Source organism: Podarcis bocagei (assembly GCF_964188305.1).
Source record: "Podarcis bocagei genome assembly, chromosome: W".
Taxonomy (NCBI): domain Eukaryota; kingdom Metazoa; phylum Chordata; class Lepidosauria; order Squamata; family Lacertidae; genus Podarcis; species Podarcis bocagei.
Window position 1 is genome coordinate 29,509,895 of NC_138131.1, and position 21,881 is coordinate 29,531,775.

At 42.6% G+C, this 21,881-nt stretch overlaps 1 protein-coding gene across 1 annotated transcript in view; it reads left to right on the forward strand.

The window, feature by feature from the left end:
• The window catches only part of LOC308578183 (putative helicase senataxin), a 299,741-nt gene extending 278,768 nt beyond the window's left edge, over window positions 1-20,973 (forward strand). Inside the window, exons 24-27 of the mRNA XM_081178438.1 lie at window positions 15,206-15,304; window positions 17,039-17,126; window positions 19,309-19,462; window positions 19,625-20,973. Coding sequence (XP_081034564.1) covers window positions 15,206-15,304; window positions 17,039-17,126; window positions 19,309-19,462; window positions 19,625-19,650 — 367 coding nt within the window. The 3' untranslated portion in view covers window positions 19,651-20,973. The remainder of the gene's footprint in view (window positions 1-15,205; window positions 15,305-17,038; window positions 17,127-19,308; window positions 19,463-19,624) is intronic.
• The last annotated feature ends 908 nt before the right edge of the window (window positions 20,974-21,881 follow it).

Here is a 21,881-nt window from a genome sequence, read left to right on the forward strand (position 1 = left end):
CTATAATACTTGGAGGTTAGCCCGTCTGGCCCTGGAGATTTGCCCAGTTGCATATTCTGAATCGCACCTTCAATTTCTTGTTGTGTTATTTTATAATTCAATATTGTCCTATTTTCTTGAGACAATTTTGATAATCCATTTGTTCTCAAGAATTGGTCTATCTCAGTCTCTTTTTGCAGCCCTTGAGTGTAAAGTTGTTTAAAATATCTCTGGAAACACTTTCTAATCTCCACAGGATTCTGAATATTTCTCCCTTCAATCTCTAGGTTAGTGACCGTGTTCAATTTTTGTCTCTTTTTCAACTGCCATGCTAGCAGTTTTCCACATTTGTTTGCCGATTCCAATGTCCTTTGTTTCATTAACTTAATTTTCCACTCAACTTCCTGGTTTATCAGTTTAGAATATTGCGATTGATAAAGTTTAATTTCTCTCAGAATCTCCTGTGACTTTGGTTTCGATCTTAGCTTTTTCTCACATTCCTTTATTTTCTCCAAAATCTTGTCCTTTTTCTCATTCTGTGCTCTTTTCCTTATCGTATTCTGTTGTATCAGAAACCCCCTCATAACAGCTTTACTTGCGTCCCAGATTACTCTTTTTTCCACTGCGGTGTTAAAATGTATTTCAAAATAGTCCTTCAAAGTCTTTTGGGCCTTCTGAATAATCTCCTGGTCTCTTAACAAGGTGTCATTCATCTTCCATCTAAAGGAGCCGGTTGGAGTTAGTCTCATATCCATCTTTATTGCGTTATGGTCGGAGCAGGTTTTTGGGCAGATTTCCACCTTTCTGGTCTTAGGGGCCAGTCTTCTAGTTATCCATATTTGGTCGATTCTTGTCCATGTCAGTTGGGCTTCAGAAAAGAATGTTCCTTCTCTTCCCAGGGGGTTCTTTGTCCTCCAAATATCAATCAAGTCGATATTGTCTGTAAGTTCAAAAAAGGTTTTAGGTAGTCTGCCATCTTTTGTCACACTTTGGTTTTGTGCCTTATCCATGTTTGTAGATACCACCCCATTCATATCCCCCATCATAATGATGTTGCTATAGTCTAGATAGTCCAGCATTGTCTCATGCAGTTTCTTGTAAAATTCCGATTTCCCCTCGTTCGGTGCATAAATTCCCAATATCAAAAACTTTTCTCCTTGTGTTTGTATTTCAATTGCCAAAATTCTTCCTTGCTCATCTTTAAAAAGAAATTTTGGTGATAGGCTCTCTTTTGCATATATCACCACTCCTCTTTTCTTAACTCGATCCGATGAAATAAATTCTTGGCCTAGTCTCTTATTAATTAGCACTTTTCTGTGGAGCCTAGTCACATGTGTTTCCTGCAAGCAAATAATGTCCAATTGTTCTTTCTTTAATAAATGAAATATCCTTCTCCTTTTTTCCGGGGAGTTACAGCCATTAATATTCCAACTAAAGAGCTGCAGAGACATCCTGGACAAATCTGTTATTCCTTTGGTGGTGGCGTCTCCTTCTTCTGGTCTTCAGGCCCCAAAGGTGTAGGTACAGGCAATGGCCCAGACCCTGGAATTCCTACAATCCCTTTCTGAAGGTCTTCTCCGTAGTCACTCAGAAACTTTTCTTTGTCCTCGGCTGTTTTGATTTTCACTTTCTTCCCTCTGAATGTAAAAGATAGTCCTTGAGGAAATTCCCACCTAAAGGCGATTGAATTGCTCTTCAGCAGTTTTGCTAACTCTGTATAGGTAGATCTGAGATCCAATAATTGTTTCGGGATATCTTTGTAAATTTCTGCTCTCCGGTCTTGAATTTCAAGTGACTTTTGGAAGTGTGCACTCAGTATTTTATCTCTTTCCTCCTTAGATCTCAAAGTAATCAAGCAATCTCTGGGCCTGTCTCTCCTCGCTACTTTTCCAAGTCTGAAGGCACTCACAATTTTAAAGTCCTTATCTTCTTCCAGAGGCCAAAACTTGGTAAATTCTTTTGTCAGGTACTCAGATAAGTCCCCTTGTTCAAGTTCTAAAATTGACCTCAATCTCAGATTGATTTCCCTACTACGTAGTTCTATCATAGACAGATAGGCCTGCTGTTCGCCAATCTGCTTATGCAATGGTTTTACCTCCGCCTTTAATGCTTCAGCTTTTTGGTTAGCTTCCTCAGCCAATTTACGATATTCTGTGGTGACTTCATAAAGTTTCCCAATTGATTGTGCATTCAGAGCAACTTGTTCAGTCAATTTATTAACACTGGCTGTATTTTGGTCAATCTTAGCCGATTGCTCATCCGCTTTTTTATCCAAACTTTCCAATTTTTCAAGGATTTTATCTAATACTGAAGCGGCTCCTCCTGAAGCCATACCTTCCAGCAAAGTTTGCTCAGTTTCTTCCTCTTGTGTCACCAAAATAGCAGGAACAGATGATCTATGCAGCTGTGAAGTTAAAGTTGTTTGTTTAGCTTTAGCTTTCGCCGATCTTGTTTTCCCAGTGCCGCTCATTCCACTTCTGTCTACGTGCCAAGGTCAAACTGTATACGATCCCATGGGAATCCACAAGCCCAGAGTATAAACAACAAGAAAGGAGAAAAGGAGAAAAAAAACAAGTCCCAGACAGTTGTAAATCCAAAGTCCTCTAGGGGGAGTTCAAACGTATATTGAGGGAAACAGCAAGTTTGTTGATCATAAAAAGTTTTTTAAAAGTTTTAAAACAATGTCCAAACAGCCTCAAATTTCCAAAAGGCCTTCAGCTCTCTTATAGTTAGCAGAGTTAATCTTTAAAGTAAAACAATGTCTCTAAAAAGTGCCAGAAACAGTGTTTCAATGTAGCAGTTCAAGTAGCACTCAAATGTAACAGTTCAGGGTAGCAGAGTAACAAAGTCCACAATCTGACAGTTCTATCAGTCTGGCAGTCCGACTGCCTGGGTTTCTTAATAAATTTGTAGATCCAAAGGGAGAGGTAAAACAAAGCCCAAAAACAAAAAGAGTTAAATCCACTAATATCAGTAAAGACAGTTCAAGCGATGCACGGATTAATAACTTTTAGCGCCACTTCAAAGGCTCAAGACAGATCAAAGTCTTTGCTTTAAGTCTTTAAGCAGAACCGGGAGACGGACTTCCTGGTTGCGTCTCCCACTTTGGCCGAATTTTAAATTAATTTGGTCTCTAATTCCATCAGTCCCTCTTACTCACGGGTTGTTGCTTTTCTAATCGGATGTTCCCAGGAAAAAAGGTCAGCGCTCACCGACAGCAGCTATGCGGCTTCACTCCACAGAAAGAGCGATCGACTCACAGCACCGAGCCAGCCCTTCCACGTTCCGGAGCCCCTTACGAGGTCCCTTCTTCGTTTCGGGGGGGGGGCGCTTCTGGTACCCGCCGAGTCCCACGACCACAGGCTTGACAATATGGTTTTTAAATGCTTTATGTGCTTTAACCTTGTCGTACCACAAGTATGCATGCCACCCAAAAACATTATTAAAACCTTCTAAATCCAAAATGTCTGTGTTCTCAAGAAGCAGCCAGTCCTTCAACCAGCAGAAAGCTGCTGATTCATAATATAGTTTAAGGTCTGGCAGGGCAAACCCCCCTCTTTCTTTTGCATCGGTTAATATTTTAAATTTTATTCTGGGCTTCGTGCCCTGCCAGACAAATCTAGAAATGTCCCTCTGCCACTTCTTGAAACAGTCCATCTTGTCTAGAATTTGTAATGATTGGAACAAAAACAACATTCTAGGCAATACATTCATCTTTATAACAGCAATTCGACCCAACAAAGAAAGCTTCAAATTTGACCATATTTCTAAATCCTTTTTAACCTCCGAGCAGCATTTTTCATCATTGTCTTTAAATAAGTTCCCATTTTTAGCAGTCATAAAGGTAAAGGTAAAGGTACCCCTGCCCGAACGGGCCAGTCTTGACAGACTCTGGGGTTTGTGCGCCCATCTCACATCTATAGGCCGGGGGCCAACGCTGTCCGGAGACACTTCCGGGTCACGTGGCCAGCGTGACAAAGCTGCATCTGGCGAGCCAGCGCAGCACACGGAACGCCGTTTACCTTTCCCGCTGGTAAGCGGTACCTATTTATCTACTTGCACCCGGGGGTGCTTTCGAACTGCTAGGTTGGCAGGCGCTGGGACCGAGCAGCGGGAGCGCACCCCGCCGCGGGGTTTCGAACCGCCGACCTTTCGATCGGCAAGCCCTAGGCGCTGAGGCTTTTACCCACAGCGCCACCCGCATCCCCCCATTTTAGCAGTCATATTAATCCCCAAATATTTCACCTTCTTAACCACTGTTAAACCTGTCTCATTCTGAAATCTCTCTTTCTCAGTCATTGTTAGATTTTTCTCAAGGACTTTAGTTTTTAACTTATTCAACTTAAATCCTGCCACATGACCAAACTCTTGAATCAGTTCTAATACTCTTTTAGTACTAGATTCTGGCTCCTGTAATGTCAATACTAAGTCGTCTGCAAAGACTTTCAATTTGTATTGTTTAGCTCTGACCATTATGCCTTCGAAGACAGAGGTCCTTTGGCTGGGTCAGGACGATATGGGATTACGGGGGCGCAATTAGTGCCAGCACCGTCCGTTAAGAGTTTGGGTGTAATCTTCGACACCTCCCTTTTTTTTATAAGATATTTATTGAAGTTTAAACATTACAGAGGAAAAAAAAGAAAAGAGAAACAAAAAAGAAATACAAGCAATAAACAATTACAAAACCTCAGAAACAAAAAGAAATACAGTAATACAAAACATCAACAATACAAAAAAGGCAAAAAACAAAAAAACAAAAACATTTAAGAAACCCAAAAAAGAACAAACAAAAATAAAAAGAACCCCGTATTTTCATATCCTTATCTTTCATTTGCTTATTTCCTCGACTTCCTCACACCTCCCTTTTTTGTATTCTAGTTCAATTAATTATTCCAACAAGTTCTTTCCCTCTTTCTCAAATTTAGTTCCATAATTTATCTTAACACATTTTAGCCTTAAATTTACCCCTTTACCCAATGTCAATCTATTCATACTTAATTCTTTATAGTATTTCTACTAAAGTCATGTAGCTTCTTTCCAGCATCCTTCTAACATTCATTAATTTTAGAATATTTCTGTAAATATACTTTAAATTTTTCTAATCTTCTTCCACCGACTCTTCTCCCTGGTCTCGGATTCTGCCAGTCATTTACGCCAATTCCATGTAATCCATCAGCTTCATCTGCCATTCTTCCCTGATAGACCAAATGGAGCAAACAGCACGCAGAACTAGTGGTGGGAGGAAAAAATCCTTAAATAAGAGTCACAGGGGAATGATTAATGGACTTCAATGTCTGTACACTAATGCGCATACAGAGGAGGGAGAAAGGTTGTTTTCTGCTGCTCCAGAGAAGCAGACACGGAGCAATGGATCCAAACTACAAGAAAGAAGATTCCACCTAAACATTAGAAAGAACTTCCTGACAGTAAGAGCTGTTTGACAGTGGAATTTGCTGCCAAGGAGTGTGGTGGAGTTTCCTTCTTTGGAGGTCTTTAAGCAGAGGCTTGACAACCATATGTCAGGAGTGCTCTGACGGTGTTTCCTGCTTGGCAGGGGGTTGGACTCGATTGCCCTTGTGGTCTATTCCAACTCTATGATTCTATGATTCTATGATTCATCATTTTCATATATTGTACTTGGTAAAGCTTTATTTCTTTTAGAATTTCCTGGGAGTTTGGTTTCGCCCTCAGTTTCTTCTCTCCTTCTTTTATTTTTTCCAAAATTTTGTCTTTTTTCTCATTTTGCATTCTCTTCTTAATTGCATTCTGTTGTATCAAAAAACCTCTCATTACAGCTTTACTTGCGTCCCAGATTACTCTTTTTTCCACTGTAGTATTTATCTCAAAAGTTTTTTGGGCCTTTTTAATAAATTCATCATTCCTAAACAAAGAGTCATTCATCCTTCATCTGAAGGAACCAGTTGGCATTAATTTCATTTCCATCTTAACAGCATTATGATCAGAGCAGGTCTTTGGACAAATTTCAACCTTGCTAATCTTTGGAGCCAGTCCTCTAGTTACCCAGATTTGGTCAATTCTTGTCCATGTCATTTTTGCCTCCGAGAAGAAAGTTCACTCTCTTCCCAGAGGATTCTTCATTCTCCAAGTGTCAATTAAGTCTAAATTTTCAGTCATATCAAAAAATGTTTTGGGTAGTCTTCCGTCCTTGGTGATTGTTGGTCTTTGTGCCTTATCCATATTCGTAGATACAACACCATTCATGTCTCCCATTAGAATCATATTATAATCCAAATAGTCCATCAAGATTTCATGTAGCTTTTTGAAGAATTCCGATTTCCTTTCATTTGGTGCATAAATACCTATCACCAAAAATTTATCTCCTTGAAATTGAATTTCAATTGCTACAAGTCTTCCTTGTTCATCTTTAAAGATAAATTTAGGTGATAGGTTCTCCTTTGCGTAGAGAACCACTCCTCTTTTTTTGACTTTATCCGATGAAATAAATTCTTGGCCTAATTTTTTGTTGCTTAATAATTTCCTTTTTTAAAAAAAAATGATATTTATTGAAAATTTTTTAGAATTACAAAAAAACAAGGTAGAAAAAGAAAAAAACCAAGAAAAAACAAACCACATCAAACAATACAGATTAATAAAAATCAAAGTCAAAAAATAGCACAACACAATCAAAAAACAAAAATATACCACAAACATTTAAAAACAAATCCAATATTCTCAAAACCTTAACTGTCATTACCTTCTTTCTTTGACCTCCTCCTCCTCCCTTTTTTTGTATCCTAGTTGTTAATTGTCGCAGCAAATCCTTTCCATATTTCATAATATTCTGTCATTACATTACCTTAATCTATTTTAATCTTATCTTACTATAAAAAACCTTAAAGCTTAAAACTTAAGTCTTTTACCAATTTCTCATAACCGTAATATTCTTACATAATTCTTTAAATAGCCAAATAATTTCGTTCCAACATTTTTCTAACATTCATCAATTTTGTAAAACAATCCTAATAGAAAAAAACAAAAAAACAACCCAATCTTCATCCAGCGTCTCTTCCTCCTGGTACCGGGTTTTGTCAGTCCTTTCTATCCCATCAATCTAGCGCATTAACCTGGTAATCTTATCTCCGAGGCCCTTAAGTCCCTTCCATGTCCCTTCCGCGGCTCTTCTTCATATTTATAGCTATATTTTCCTTTGTCTCCTGCGCCTTTCACTCGTGGGAACTCCAGCTTAACAATGTTTTTGACCCTTCTCGACAAATCAGCCCTTTTTCCATAGTCCACACTGAACTCCATGTGGTATTTAAGAACCTGTTTCAAAGTCCCTTCAAAATTAAGAGCCCCCACAACCCCAAACATCTCACGGCCCATTACCAGACTTGAAAAGTCCAAACATCCCTGCATAGGGGGGTCTATCCAACCCCCCATTTCCAAGCCAAGCCAAACTTTATCTTTCCAAATCTGGCTTTTTCCAAGCTCATTTGTCAAATCCAAAAACTCATGTTCCTGCTGGGCCGCAGCTCCCTCCATCTCTGGCGCCCAAGATTCAGCAACTTCCTCTTCCCTCATCTGTTCTGTCAGGGCACACTCCTGATTTGATTCCTGGGTGGGCTCCATATAATTTCCCACTGCCTGTTCAAAATTTCTGATCGCATCAGTCATCAAGTCCGTCTTCTCATGTAGCTGTTCCAATAGGGCACTTGTTTTACAGAGAGCACACAACAGAGCTTCTGAATACATTGTCCTGCAAGGTCAGAAGTCTATTCCCACGATCGTAATCTGTAGCAGCTGCAAGCTCCCCTATTCAGAATTGGTTACAGTTTCACAGGCTCCCTCTAGGGGAAAAACTTCTATTTGTTCTTTTCTTTTAAAGGCAGATCTAACGACAAAGTTTCCTTTTTCAGTTATTTTGTCAATATTTGTTCCTTTAAAATGTGAAAGGGAACAATGGGATCACTATGTTTCTCTTCTTTTAGCTATCTGTCAAAAACGTTTGTCTCTGGTCAATGAGCTTCAAAAAAAAGTCAGTCCTGACAAGATGGATTGTTTTAAGAGGTGGCAGAAAGATATTTCGAAGTTTGTCTGGCAGGGCAAGAAACCCAGAATAAAGTTCAAGATTTTAACTGATGTAAAGGAAAGAGGGGGATTTGCCCTGCCGGACTTTAAACTTTACTATGAATCAGCAGCCTTTTGCTGGCTAAAAGATTGGCTACTTCTTGAGAACACAGACATTTTGGATTTGGAAGGTTTTAACAACGTATTTGGATGGCATGCATATCTATGGTATGACAAGGTTAAAGCACATAAAGCATTTAAAAATCATATTGTTAGGAAAGCATTATATAATGTTTGGATTAAATATAAAGATTTGTTGGAAAATAAAACCCCAAGGTGGTTGTCGCCAATGGAGGCAAAGGCTGTGAAAAAACTCAATATGGAGGCCAAATGGCCGAAATATTGGGAAATTTTGGAACAGGAAGGAGATAAATTGAAATTACAGAGTTTTGAGAAATTAAAAGTTAAAGTGCGAGACTGGCTCCGTTATTATCAAATAATGGAGGTTTACAAACAGGACAGGAAAATTGGCTTCCAGGTGGAGAAATCAAAATTTGAAACAGAACTGTTAGAACCCAATACTAAGAACTTGTCAAGAATGTACAACTTGCTGTTGAAATGGAATACACAAGATGAAACAGTGAAATCAGCTATGATAAAGTGGGCACAAGATATTGGTCATAACATCATGTTTGCTGACTGGGAACAGTTGTGGACCACCGGTATGAAATTTACGGCATGTAATGCCTTAAAGGAAAATATTATGAAAATGATGTATAGGTGGTACATGACTCCAGTCAAGCTTGTAAAAATTTACCATTTGTCTGATAATAAATGTTGGAAATGTAAAGAAACTGAAGGTACTTTCTATCACCTTTGGTGGACGTGCCCAAAGATTAAGGCTTTCTGGGAAATGATATATAATGAAATGAAAAAGGTACTTAAATGTACTTTCCTTAAGAAACCAGAAGCCTTTCTCTTGGGCATTGTCGGCCAATTGGTGCCAAAGAAAGACAGAACTTTTTTTATGTATGCTACAACAGCAGCAAGAATACTCATCGCAAAGTATTGGAAGACACAAGATCTACCCACTCTGGAAGAATGGCAGATGAAGGTGATAGACTACATGGGACTGGCTGAAATGACTGGCAGAATCCGAGATCAGGGAAAAGAGACGGCGGAAGAAGATTGGAAGAAATTTAAGATCTATCTTAAGAGACATTGTAAAATTAATGAGTGTTAAAATGTTGCGGCTATAGAAGTAAGCGGATTACAGCTGTAAAGATTAGGTTAAAAGAAAAGAAAGGATTACAATTAGATTAAATTAAGGGTGAGGATTTGCTGAACTAAATATTTGAGATTGGAATGCAGAAAGGGGAGGTATGAGGAGGTCGGCGAAGTAAGGTTTAGGAGAATAAGGACTTGAAATTATACTTGTTTGTCTTTGTGTGTGTTTGTTTGTATTTTATAATTTGTGAAAACTCAATAAATATCTTTTTTTTTAAAAAAAAAGTCAGTCCTGACACCCCGCTCCAGAATCAAGACGGTGGAAAGTTACTTTGCTTTACACTCAGTTCTGCAGGTTTAAGCAGTCCAAAAAAAAAAAAAAATTCCCCCACTTCTCCTGCTTCCGAAGGGGGTTCAACAATCTTAAATGGTGAAAGGCTGCAAATTCCTCTGTAAGAAAGTCTATCAAGGAGTCTTTCTCTAGTTCAGGTACTCCCCGAATTCTCAAATTTGTCTGTTTCTCCTTGAGCTCAAACATAGAAAGCATCTAGGACTCAATTTCTTGACTTTAAGAAAGCCGACTTCATAAAACTTAGGAAGTGCTGGGTGAGATCCCATGGACAGCAATACTAAAAGGAAAGGGAGTTCATGATGGCTGGGAGTTTGTTAAGAGGGAGATAGTAAAAGCACAACGTCAGGCAATACCAATGAGACGGAAACATGGAAGGTGCCTAAAGAAGCCAGGGTGGCTATCTAAAGAACTTATAACTGAATTAAGATTAAAAAAGGATGTGTACAAAAAATGGAAAGGGGGGAAACCACCAAAGAGGAATTCAAACAAATAGCCAGCACGTGTAGACACAAAGTCAGAAAAGCTAAAGCACAGAATGAACTCAGGCTTGCTAGAGAGGTTAAAAGCAACAAAAAAGGCTTTTATGGGTATGTTCGTAGCAAAAGGAAGAACAAAGAAGCAGTGGGGTCACTCAGAGGAGAAGATGGTGAAATGCAAACAGGGGACACAGAAAGGGCTGAACTCCTCAATGCCTTCTTTGCCTCAGTCTTCTCCGATAAACAAAACAATGCCCGACCTGAAGAATTTGGAGCAAATGATTCAGCAAAGCAAACACAGCCCAGAATAACTAAGGAGATAGTGCAAGAATATTTGGCTAGTTTAGATGTATTCAAGTCTCCAGGGCCAGATGAACTGCATCCAAGAGTATTAAAAGAACTGGCAGATGTGATCTCAGAACCACTGGCAGTCATCTTTGAGAATTCCTGGAGAACAGGCGAAGTCCCGGCAGACTGGAGGAGGGCAAATGTTGTCCCTATTTTCAAAAAGGGGAAAAGAGAGGACCCAAATAATTACCGCCCAGTCAGTCTGACATCAATACCAGGGAAGATTCTGGAGCAGATCATTAAGCAAACAGTCTGTGAGCACCTAGAAAGGAATGCTGTGATCACCAATAGTCAGCATGGATTTCTGAAAAATAAGTCCTGTCAGACTAACCTGATCTCGTTTTTGGACAGAATTACAAGCCTGGTAGATGAAGGGAACGCAGTGGATGTAGCCTACCTTGATTTCACCAAGGCATTTGACAAGGTGCCCCATGATATTCTTGTAAAGAAGCTGGTAAAATGCGGTCTTGACTATGCTACCACTCAGTGGATTTGTAACTGGCTGACTGACCGAACCCAAAGGGTGCTCATCAATGGTTCCTCTTCATCCTGGAGAAGAGTGACTAGTGGGGTGCCACAGGGTTCTGTCTTGGGCCCGGTCTTATTCAACATCTTTATCAATGACTTGGATGATGGACTCAAGGGCATCCTGATCAAATTTGCAGATGACACCAAACTGGGAGGGGTGGCTAACACCCCAGAGGACAGGATCACACTTCAAAACGACCTTGACAGATTAGAGAACTGGGCAAAAACAAACAAGATGAATTTTAACAGGGAGAAATGTAAAGTATTGCACTTGGGCAAAAAAAATGAGAGGCACAAATACAAGATGGGTGACACCTGGCTTGAGAGCAGTACATGTGAAAAGGATCTAGGAGTCTTGGTTGACCACAAACTTGACATGAGCCAACAGTGTGACGCGGCAGCTAAAAACGCCAATGCAATTCTGGGCTGCATCAATAGGAGTATAGCATCTAGATCAAGGGAAGTAATAGTGTCACTGTATTCTGCTCTGGTCAGACCACACCTGGAGTACTGTGTCCAGTTCTGGGCACCACAATTCAAGAAGGACACTGACAAACTGGAACGTGTCCAGAGGAGGGCAACCAAAATGGTCAAAGGCCTGGAAACGATGCCTTATGAGGAACGGCTAAGGGAGCTGGGCATGTTTATCCTGGAGAAGAGGAGGTTAAGGGGTGATATGATAGCCATGTTCAAATATATAAAAGGATGTCACATAGAGGAGGGAGAAAGGTTGTTTTCTGCTGCTCCAGAGAAGCGGACACGGAGCAATGGATCCAAACTACAAGAAAGAAGATTCCACCTAAACATTAGGAAGAACTTCCTGACAGTAAGAGCTGTTCGACAGTGGAATTTGCTGCCAAGGAGTGTGGTGGAGTCTCCTTCTTTGGAGGTCTTTAAGCAGAGGCTTGACAACCATATGTCAGGAGTGCTCTGATGGTGTTTCCTGCTTGGCAGGGGGTTGGACTCGATGGCCCTTGTGGTCTATTCCAACTCTATGATTCTATGATTCTATGATTCTATGATTCTATGATTCTATGATTCTATCTGCTTCTGATCATGTACTTGTTTCCACACATCTGGGACCTCTATTTCCAATTGTGCTACTTCCGCTTCAACAGTAACAATATTTTCCTTAGCTTCCTCTGCAGTCTGTCTAGTTGAGTTAGATTCCTTAACTAGTGTCTCTATAGCTTCTGTGTTAGAATTAACTTTTTGTTCCAAGCTTTTTATACTTTGTGTATTTTGGTCCAATTTTTGTGAATTTTGGTCCATTTTTTTATTCATTTGTTCCAAAGAATTGTTAATTTTGCTTAAAACAAGAGCCCAATCCTCTTCCGATGGCATTCCTCCTTTTGATTTGGTATACATTGACACAGCTGCAGAGGGAGCAGGTGGGCCAGATGTAGAAGCTCTCCGAAAGGTCCTGCCGTGAAGGGAAATTCTGCTTCTCCACATAACTGTGGTATTATGGGAAGTTCTTGCTTCTTTTCTCTTGCATTCTGGGAAGTCTCGCTTATAAGCTTTTCTCTGCTTCTGCACACACTGTACAACCTGTTCTAAATACCAAGACATTCCCTCATTTCCCTAGACTGCTCAGTTCATCTTAAGTTCATGAAAAACACTATGACCTGTACTTAATGCACAGCTGACCACATCTACGGACTTCACTTATTATATTCTTTCATGTTATGATCAATCATTAGTAATTGTTTTAATCATGCTATATCAATCTTCAGTTATAATTTAATTAGGAGGTTTCATGCCTGTCTAGTTCCAGCTTCGTTTCCCAGCCTTTAATCTATCGGTGATTAATGTTCACATGTAATTCCCACCTTGTACTTATGTTAACCAATCAGCAACAAGTTGCTTTGTGTTTGTATCAACCAATCAGCCACAAGCACACCTGTGGCAATGTTTGTAATATTCAATAAAAGACAGCCTCTCTCATGACACCTGCTACTCGTCTGTCGTGGTTTCATTCCAACATTTGGTGACCCCGACGTGATTCATTCCAACACTGCCGGATCTAGTTGTCTTTTCCTGTAATGAGTCTATTTTTTCCTTTCCATCTGCCATAACACTCAAAGCTTCTCAAGGTCAGATACAGTCCCAGAGTTTTATCTTTAAAACTGGAAAAATTCCACTCCTTATGACAGTGTCAAAAACCTCCTCTAGAGGGAAGCAATTTTTGTTTATCTTATATTAGTCCAAAGTATCCTTTTCTTTTTGTTTTTCTCTTTAAAGTTACTCTAACAAGTTATGCCAGTATATTTAATATCAAACTTTAGTTCAGAAACATAGTTGAAACTTTTAAGCCAAGAGAAAATAATTGCAACAAAGTTTCACTCACTGACAGTCAAATGGTCTATTCGCAGACAATGCGGAGCTCCACAATGCAGCTATTTTAATGGCTGCCGCTCCCAGGTTCCGAGCGGTGAAAAGTTAACTTTTACCCTCTTTTTCTGCAGGCAAATAATGTCCAAAAATCCCCCCCCCCCTTTTCCCCTGCAACCAAGGGGGGTTCGCTATTTTTATACTGAAGATTTAGATGTCAAAAGCAGTCTCTCAGGCTTTAGTTTAAAACTCCTTGCTTCCCACTATTTACAAAAAAAGGAAGGCGGACTTCCTGTTTTACGCCTCCCCCGTTCGTGGCCAAATTCAGCTTGTTTAAAGTCCAATTTCTTCACTTTACTCACAGGTAGTTACTTTAGATCCAAATGTCCACAGGAAAAAGGTCAGCGCTCCCCGGCAATGGCTGTGTGGCTTCACTCCATGAAAGTAGCATTCAGTTCACAGCACCGCGCCTCTCACCCCACTTCGCTCCGGAGCCCTTAAAAAGGATTCCCCGCGAGTAGGGGGCGCTCCAGGTGCCCTGCCGAACCCCCACATTCCCAGGCTTCCTCCACCTGAGATTTCTAACGGGTCCCCACCTTCGCCGTGGTGGGCGACCCAGTTTTCACGGAGCTAGTTCCTCCGCTTAGAGGAGCTCCTGCCATTAGCCACTGGCGCTGTCCCCGGAAGTCCGACACCTCCCTTTCCATGGAGGTGCAGATTGCAGCTATAACAAAGGCGGCATTTTTTCATCTCCACCAAGCTAAGCAGTTGGCTCCTTACCTCTCTCTCCCTGACCTAGCCACTGTGATCCACGCGACGGTCACCTCCAGACTGGATTATTGTAACTCACTTTACGTGGGGCTGCCCTTGAGACTGACCCAGAAACTCCAGTGGGTGCAGAATGCCGCGGCGAGACTCCTTACAGGGTCCTCGCTGCAAGATCACATTCACCCGGTGCTATACCAGCTGCACTGGCTCCCGGTGGAGTACAGGATCAGGTTTAAGGTGCTGGCTTTAAGCTTTAAAGCCCTATACGGCCTAGGACCCTCATACCTACGGGACCGTCTCTCCTGGTATGTCCCACAGAGGAACTTACGGTCTTCAAACAAAAACATCTTGGAGGTCCCGGGCCACAGAGAGGTTAGGCTGGCCTCAACTAGAGCCAGGGCTTTTTCAGCTGTGGCTCCGATCTGGTGGAACGCTCTGTCACAAGAGACTAGGGCCCTGCGGGACTTGACATCTTTCCGCAGGGCCTGCAAGACAGAGCTGTTCCACCAGGCCTTTGGCCAGGGCACAGCCTGACTCCCTCCCTCGGCAATCTTCGCAGAGCCCTGGCCCAGTGGTTGCCAGTGGCTTGATTTGAATTAATTTTAGAATGAAATGGTTTCTAATGTTGCATTATTTTATTGTTGTTAGCCGCCCTGAGCCCGGCTTTGGCTGGGGAGGGCGGGATATAAATAAAATTTGTATTTCAAACGAATCCGCAAGCTAGCTTCCAGGTATATTGAGGGGAATCTGCTCTGCTACATCACTTACTAGCATGAGTGAAGGAAGGATAATACTTATTCAATATATCCTTTCCTACTATCCTTAACATTCCCACAACCCCCCCCCCCCATCTCATTTGTTCTTGCAACAGCAGTGTGTAAAATACAGGTTATATTCCCATTTTACATATGAGAAAAGTGAGGCACAACAGCCCACCTACTGACTCAAGCAATCTCTCCAATCTACCATGTGCTCCCTCGCTTGCTCTCTCACTGTTTACATAGTTTTCTATTTCAGACAAGAAGCGTGGAGTTTTCTTTAACTTCATAAAAGTGTGGCTTGTTTCCTTCTCAATCAGTTTCACCTCTCTTTTGGGGATGAGTGGTGGTGGTAAAGAGAGAAGTGTATTTAGGATGGCACCATACGACATTCCTTTTCTCTACAGAGTCGGGGAAGTTGACCTTGTGGATGGGTTCCAGGGCCGTGAGAAGGACTGTATCATTGTGTCCTGTGTTCGAGTGAACAGCATGCAAGGATCAGTTGGGTAAGACTTTGCTGTCATAGTGCGAGGTGACAACTGAGGTGCCTCAACTTGGCAATTCTGACACTTAAGATGTGATCCTTGGGGTGGTCAAGTATGTGGGCCACTGTCCACAATTCAAGGTTGGAACAAGGGGTGTTGGAGCCCCTATGGTGGTCTTGTACTCCACTCTTGACCACCTGTGATGCCCATAAGGGATCTTATGAGAGGAGTTCCCAAAGTGTGGCACTCTGGCAGGGCCAAGGCTGTGTTAGCTTCCTCATTTCACCTCCCTTATCCCAATGAATTGACAATTCCTTATGTTGGCGAATCTGGGAGGGGGCTTCCACTGTGTCTAGCTGGGGGGGGGAGAAGAGGGGGCCTCTAACCAGTGGTAGCAACTCTTCTGGCTCTTCCAGAAAAAAATAGCAGGATGTGAAAGTGCCTGCCTGTCCCACAACCCAAAAACTGTGTGTATGTGCCCTTCTGTCAAGCTGCCTGGAAGGAACCTAATGGCAGCCTAGGGTAGCACACAATAAAAGCCAGATCTTGAAGCCAAAAGTTCATATTGTAAGTGGAGGTGCAGTGTGTGTTGAAGGTGAGGGGCACTTTGTCAGCTTACAACTGAACTATATATCTGGGAGGTGCAGGGAAGTTGAGGGGTTGGCAAGGCCAGAAGGAAGCATTGGGCTTTGGGGCAGAATGGAGGGCAGAGTGCAGACACCCTCTTGCCTCTCCTCTTCTGTAGCTTTAGATGGGTCACAAAATGGGGAGCCCCTATCAGAGGGCTCCTGGCTTCGATGGGTCCAGTGCTTTTAGATGCACCCCAGAAGAACTGCTGTTCAAGTGTCAAGGTGGGAGTCGAGAGCAGGTCAGGGATAACTCACAAGGGGCTGAAATCAGGCAAGCAGGGTTGGACTTCTTTTTATTATTTTATTTAAAAGTTGGGGGGGGGATTAGAAGGAGAAAAAAATTCACTGTTGTGCTAATGATGCATTTCTGTTTTTCAAGTCACCTGAATCACAACAAATAGTATTACTCCACCAACAGGTTGTGCTGGATAGGCAGCTGAAGGTCCTGACATGGAATGAAGCTGCTTTCCACCACCAGCCCACTTCCTTTCCACATGTGTTTTTTTATGGTGGTGGGGGTGTCTGCGCCTGGAAGCCACATGGTGGCGGGTAGAGGGCAGCTGAAATTGCAAAAGCAGAGCATGGACTGATTTTAAGATTTATTCCTCCTTGGTGGGAATGCCTGAAACTTTTTTAATGCCTTTGAAATTTAAACAGGGATTTAGTTGAACCCCACAGTGGTAGCTAGTAGGGCACTGTGGACATAGCTGCCCATCCTGAGCCAGCCTTACATACAGGGTTTTTTCCCATCCCTAGGTGTCAGAGGCTTTATGCTGTCAAGCCGGCATAGATAAAACTCCGGGCTCACGGCCAGTTCCAATCTATTTGATTTATTGACAAAGTTCAAAAGTACACCTCCAGTGTTTCAATTAACGTCTGACCCCTTTGGCACAGTTGCCGCGTCTGCTCCCCCCCCCCTTTATTTTTACCCAGCATTCAAGTCTGCGGAAACCCCGCCCCTGACTTCCTCTGTGTACAGAATGACTTGTTCCAGGCTCCTCCTCCTCCCCCCCCCCCGCCTCTGACTCGCTGTCAGACGACAGGCTGCTAATGATCTCTTTAGGCTCTCTATAAGTGCTGGTTTCTGTTCTTAAATCTTCTCCCGTCTTCCTCTCCCTGACACTAGGTTTCTGAAGAGTCTGCAGCAATTGAATATCACCATCACCCGAGCCAAGTACAGTCTCTTCATCCTTGGACACCTGCAAACGCTCATGGTACGTGGAAGAAGAAATAAACACCTTTGTGGAGGGTTAATGGTGGTGTCCTGGGCTTGGCCCAAAGACACCTGGATTTAGACACACACACAAACTCCCCATATCACCTCCAAAAGCTATAAATCAAGCCTACTTCAAAGGGTTGTTTGGAAGGAGAGCATAACAGGATTCAGGGGTGCCCACAGGATTTTCTGAGCACAGTACCCTGTATAGATTGGGCCCTCTGCCCACACTTGCAAAAGAGGGCACACGTTGGCTCTGCTGGCTGTGGCAAGTGGGAGTTGTAGTCCAAAACATCTGGAAAGCATCAGGCTGGCCAAAAGGTGTCGTAAGTAATTATGTATTTTGAACCAGCAGTGTTAGGGAAAATATTGGGCAGCATTTGCTTATTTATTGAATTTATGTTCTGCCCAAATGAGCCCAGTGTAGTAAACATGCCACACACAGAATAAATGTTAAAGCATTCTAAAAACAGCTACGATTAAAAATCGGGGGGGGGGGGGGCTTTCTCTCATCCAGTGATCTCAGCATTGCTAGGAACAGTGTTCTTCAACCACCAAAAGTGCCTGGCTAAACAAACATGTTTTCAAATGCCTCCTGAAAGGCAATGATGAGGGAGAAAGGCATAGCTCCCCAGGGAGGGCATTCCACAAAGAGGGAGCCACCACTGAGAAGGCCCTGTCGCTTGTGGGTGCCCAGAGGAACCTGAAACTCAGGTTTCATAAATTATAAAACTATTAGGTTACTTTAGGTCTTTCCACAATTGAGCTTAAACTGGCAATACTATATTCCAGAGCTAAGGAAGCTCTGCTGCCTCCCAGTGTTGCTGGACTACAACTCCCGTCTTCTGACCTTTAGCTATGCTGGCTGGGGCTGGTGGGAATTGGAACCCAACAACACAGCTTCCCCGCCACTGCTATTTTTCATGCAAGACCAAGCATAGCACTTCAGGGGGTGGACCATTTGATCTGATCCACCAAGGTTGTTCGTGAGAGGCTGTAAGGGCAGGGACTGGGAATCCTACAGCCCTACAGATGTTGTACAACTCCCATCAGCCACAGTCAGCATAGCCAATGGTCAAGGGATGGTGGGAGATGTAGTTAAGCAGCATATAGAGGGCCACAGAAGTTCTCCACTCGTCTCAGTGTTTTAAAATGCCAAACTGTGTGGTGGGGAGGGTTTATTTCAAGCAGAGAAAGGGATCGGGTTCTCTACCATGCCAGTTGCTTCTGCGCCATCAGACTCTTCTCTATCCTGACACTTTTCTCCCAGTCAGGCTCTTGGACTGGGAGTGAGCCCTGTCGGGAGAAAAGTAAGTGGAGTGGGGGAGACCTCAGCACCCTCTTTCCCATCCTGCCACTTTTCTGTGTGAAATCACAATCACTCACATACGTATGCACTCAGTCTTATTATGGTCACTTTTGTCAGTCTTGTACTGCAATGGCTTTGCCACTAGAGGGCCTCCAATCCAGATTTCTCCATTTGGAAGTCCTGGTGATGACGGTTTGCTGTTGCTCCTGTAAAGTGGCAGAGTTGTTAGTGGACTTGCATTAAACAATACTTGTTTCTCTGTCACTGGTGGTTCTATAGCTGCAGTGAGGAGGGAAGGATAATTGTAGCCTATGTACAAATGAATTGGAGGGATTCTCTGTTGTGTGTTCAGAAGCCACTGTTTACCAGTGAGTGCAATCCAAAGGAAGTTCTGTGTCCTAATTTCTACTGACACCCATTATTAGTGGTCTTTAGTATTTCAGATTAATTTAGCCAGTCTTTTTCAAGCTAAGGTCTCCTCCATTTTTCCTTGTGGAATGCTGTTGAGAGGCATACTCCAAAAGCAGATGGAGCCAGAGACCCACACAATCACACTCGCCCTCTCCTGCAGTGCAACAGAAGTTAGAAGAATCTCCTTAGAGGGAGCAGGTGGGATTGACAAGTTGAAGGGTGGTGGGCTGACTGGGAATGCTGGGGGGGGGGACTGATTTGGTCACCAGGTTCCTGTCCCTGCCTTCGAAGAAAAGAGAACTGGGAGCAAGCTACAACAGCCTCTACTTTGAGGCAGCAGGATTAACTTCGAATCCATGAATTTTCCCAACTCTTGTTTATAAACCGTCACTACCGCACCTGCCCAGTCTCCTGTCCTAATAATTTATTGTTTCTTAAAATAAAATAAAAACCATTGTAGGAAAATGAAGATTGGAATGCTTTGATTCAAGATGCTCAGAAAAGAGGTGCCATCATCAAGACCTCCAGTGCCAAATACAATGTTCCTTGCTATGCAAGTGATGCTAAGAAGATCTTGAAGCCCATGGCAGTCCAGCAGAGCCAAACAAGGACAGGTGAGTGCAGCATCTGAGTTCCATGGAGCTCCTGGACGACATACCTGGCAATACTCAGCTGGTGCTCCTGCTCCAGGAAACAGTGAGGCATGGCCCTTGCCAGTATCTCAGGATTCCTCTTCCCTCAAGCCATTCTTTCCTACACAGGCTAAACCTGTCCAAGAGCTGGCCAAAAGATCCAGCAATGAAAGTGAAGGCCTCAGATGAATTGCTGGAAATCTAGGCCCCCCTTGATGCCAAGCGACAGAGGACAATGCAGTAGCCCCACAGTCCCTCCCATATACGCAGAACCTTTTATTGTGGCTGCTGGTGTACTTTGCTCCACAGCCTTTTCCTGGATTGCAAGGTCATCTGCCTGAAAAATAATGCATTTTGAGTGATTGTTTTCTATATCATGGAGAGTTAGGCAGCCTGCTTCCTGTGCTGTAAACTTCAAGAAATCACACACTGTAAATGTTGGGTGTAGTGTATATTTGTACGGCATGTAGAGAAACTTATCTTTTAGAGGTGAAACAGGCCTGGCTGTGGCCACAGTTAAATCACATGCCCCTGGGGCGAGTGTCCTGACATGTGCCTTGTCACATGCAAACAGCTCACCATGAGAGTTTGGCTTGCTGGTGTCTCAGGTTAGCATGTCCAGCCCTCATTGGGCCAGCACGCCTGGGTGAGTGCTGAAGTTGTTCCTGCTGCCATATTTCTTTCTGGCCCTAAAATTTAATTTGGCGAGAGCGACACCACTTATTTCTTAGTTCACATTTTTATTCTTTTGTATACATGATAAAAATATTTATAGATAATAATTTAAAAAGAAGGCACTGTGTACATAATGCTGCAACAGGGAACATAGCAGGCATTTCATAGAAGTGATTTGTGCAGATTTCTGCAAGTGTAAAAGATGAAGATTTCCTTTTGCATTGGATCTGCTGCCACTTATGAGCCAAGGAGCCATGGGCCAAGTGCATCCTCACATTGCAGCCTCCCCGACAAATTGACATCCAGCAGTCTGGCAAGATGAGCTTTGGCAGGAGAGACTGTAATCTAACCTGGTGCCTTCCAGACATTTTGGACTACAATTCCCATCAGCCCTGGCCAGCTGTATGACGCTGAAACTGATGTGAGAGCGCAAAACCTTCACTGACTGGGGCTGATGGGAGTTGTAGTCCAAAACGTCTGGACAGCATCTGGTTGGAGAAGTTTGCAGGCTGGAGAGGACTGTTGTTATGATTATCACTGATGTTTTGGAATGTGTTTCTAATGTACATCGCCCTGAGATCTTTTGATAAAGGGCAGTATATCAATCAAATCATTATTATTACTACTACTCTGACAGTTAATTCTTGGTTTCCTTCACATAGAACAGGAGATCAAAAAATGCTATTCAGCAAAGTGTTCGAGCAGCATTAACATTTTGGTACAACTGTCTGCTTCTTCAGTGTAATAGCTGAAATGTAAATTTAAAAGTACATTTACATTTTTTGAGAAAAATAAAACCGAAAGTAATGAAATACAAATTGTTTTTACAATATGTTCTGCTTTTTCTGAATTGTATGTGTGTTGGCCTCAGAGATGATTTTTAATAGAGAGGAGTTCCCTTCAGCTATTTCCCTCATGCTCTCTCTTGTGTCCAACTTGTGAAGTAACCTCAGTGGCCTTACAGCTGTTTAGTGTGCTGTACCCAAGGCGGTAAGGTCAAAGGAAAGGAGCTAGACAAAGAATGATCCAATAAGTCCTCAACGGCAGAACAGGCGGATGATAATGGTATGCTACAATGGCTGTGAGGGCGGATGAAGGCTGCAGCAGATAAGAATCTACTGGTTGTCGTGATTACTCATGCCATCAGAATAGAGGCTTACTGCGAAGACTGCACGTTGGTCAGCGTGCACTGATCTACACACACAAAACAAATTCACAAACAGGCATCTTCCAAAAGCCAGTCCCAAACCTGTTATGACCAATTAGGTCCTTTTAATCTGTTTACATGTTTAGCATAGATGAGACCCAGTACACTCTAGGAAGGCACAAGTAAACCCCAGACAACCAATACTGGATTTTCTCTATAACATTGCTTTATTGATCAACAAACATGACAAGACAGGGAACATGCACTCAGTCATATACGCATCCATACATCTCCCATACTCACCACTCTTCACTGAATGGGCCAGATTCAGTAAGAGTCACGGGTGACCAGACGCCAGCGCTGTCAAATGTCTGGCACGCAACTGAGGCTGGAGAGCTTTGTCATTTATACACCTAAGAGCATAAGGTCAAACAGATTCCTCACTAGCCTTGCAGACAACTTCATTGTCCAGAAAGTGGGAGAAGCAACAAGAGGAACAGCCATTTTAGATCTGGTCCTAACCAATGTTGATGACCTGGTTAGTGGGGTAGAAGTGGAAGGATCATTAGGCGCGAGTGA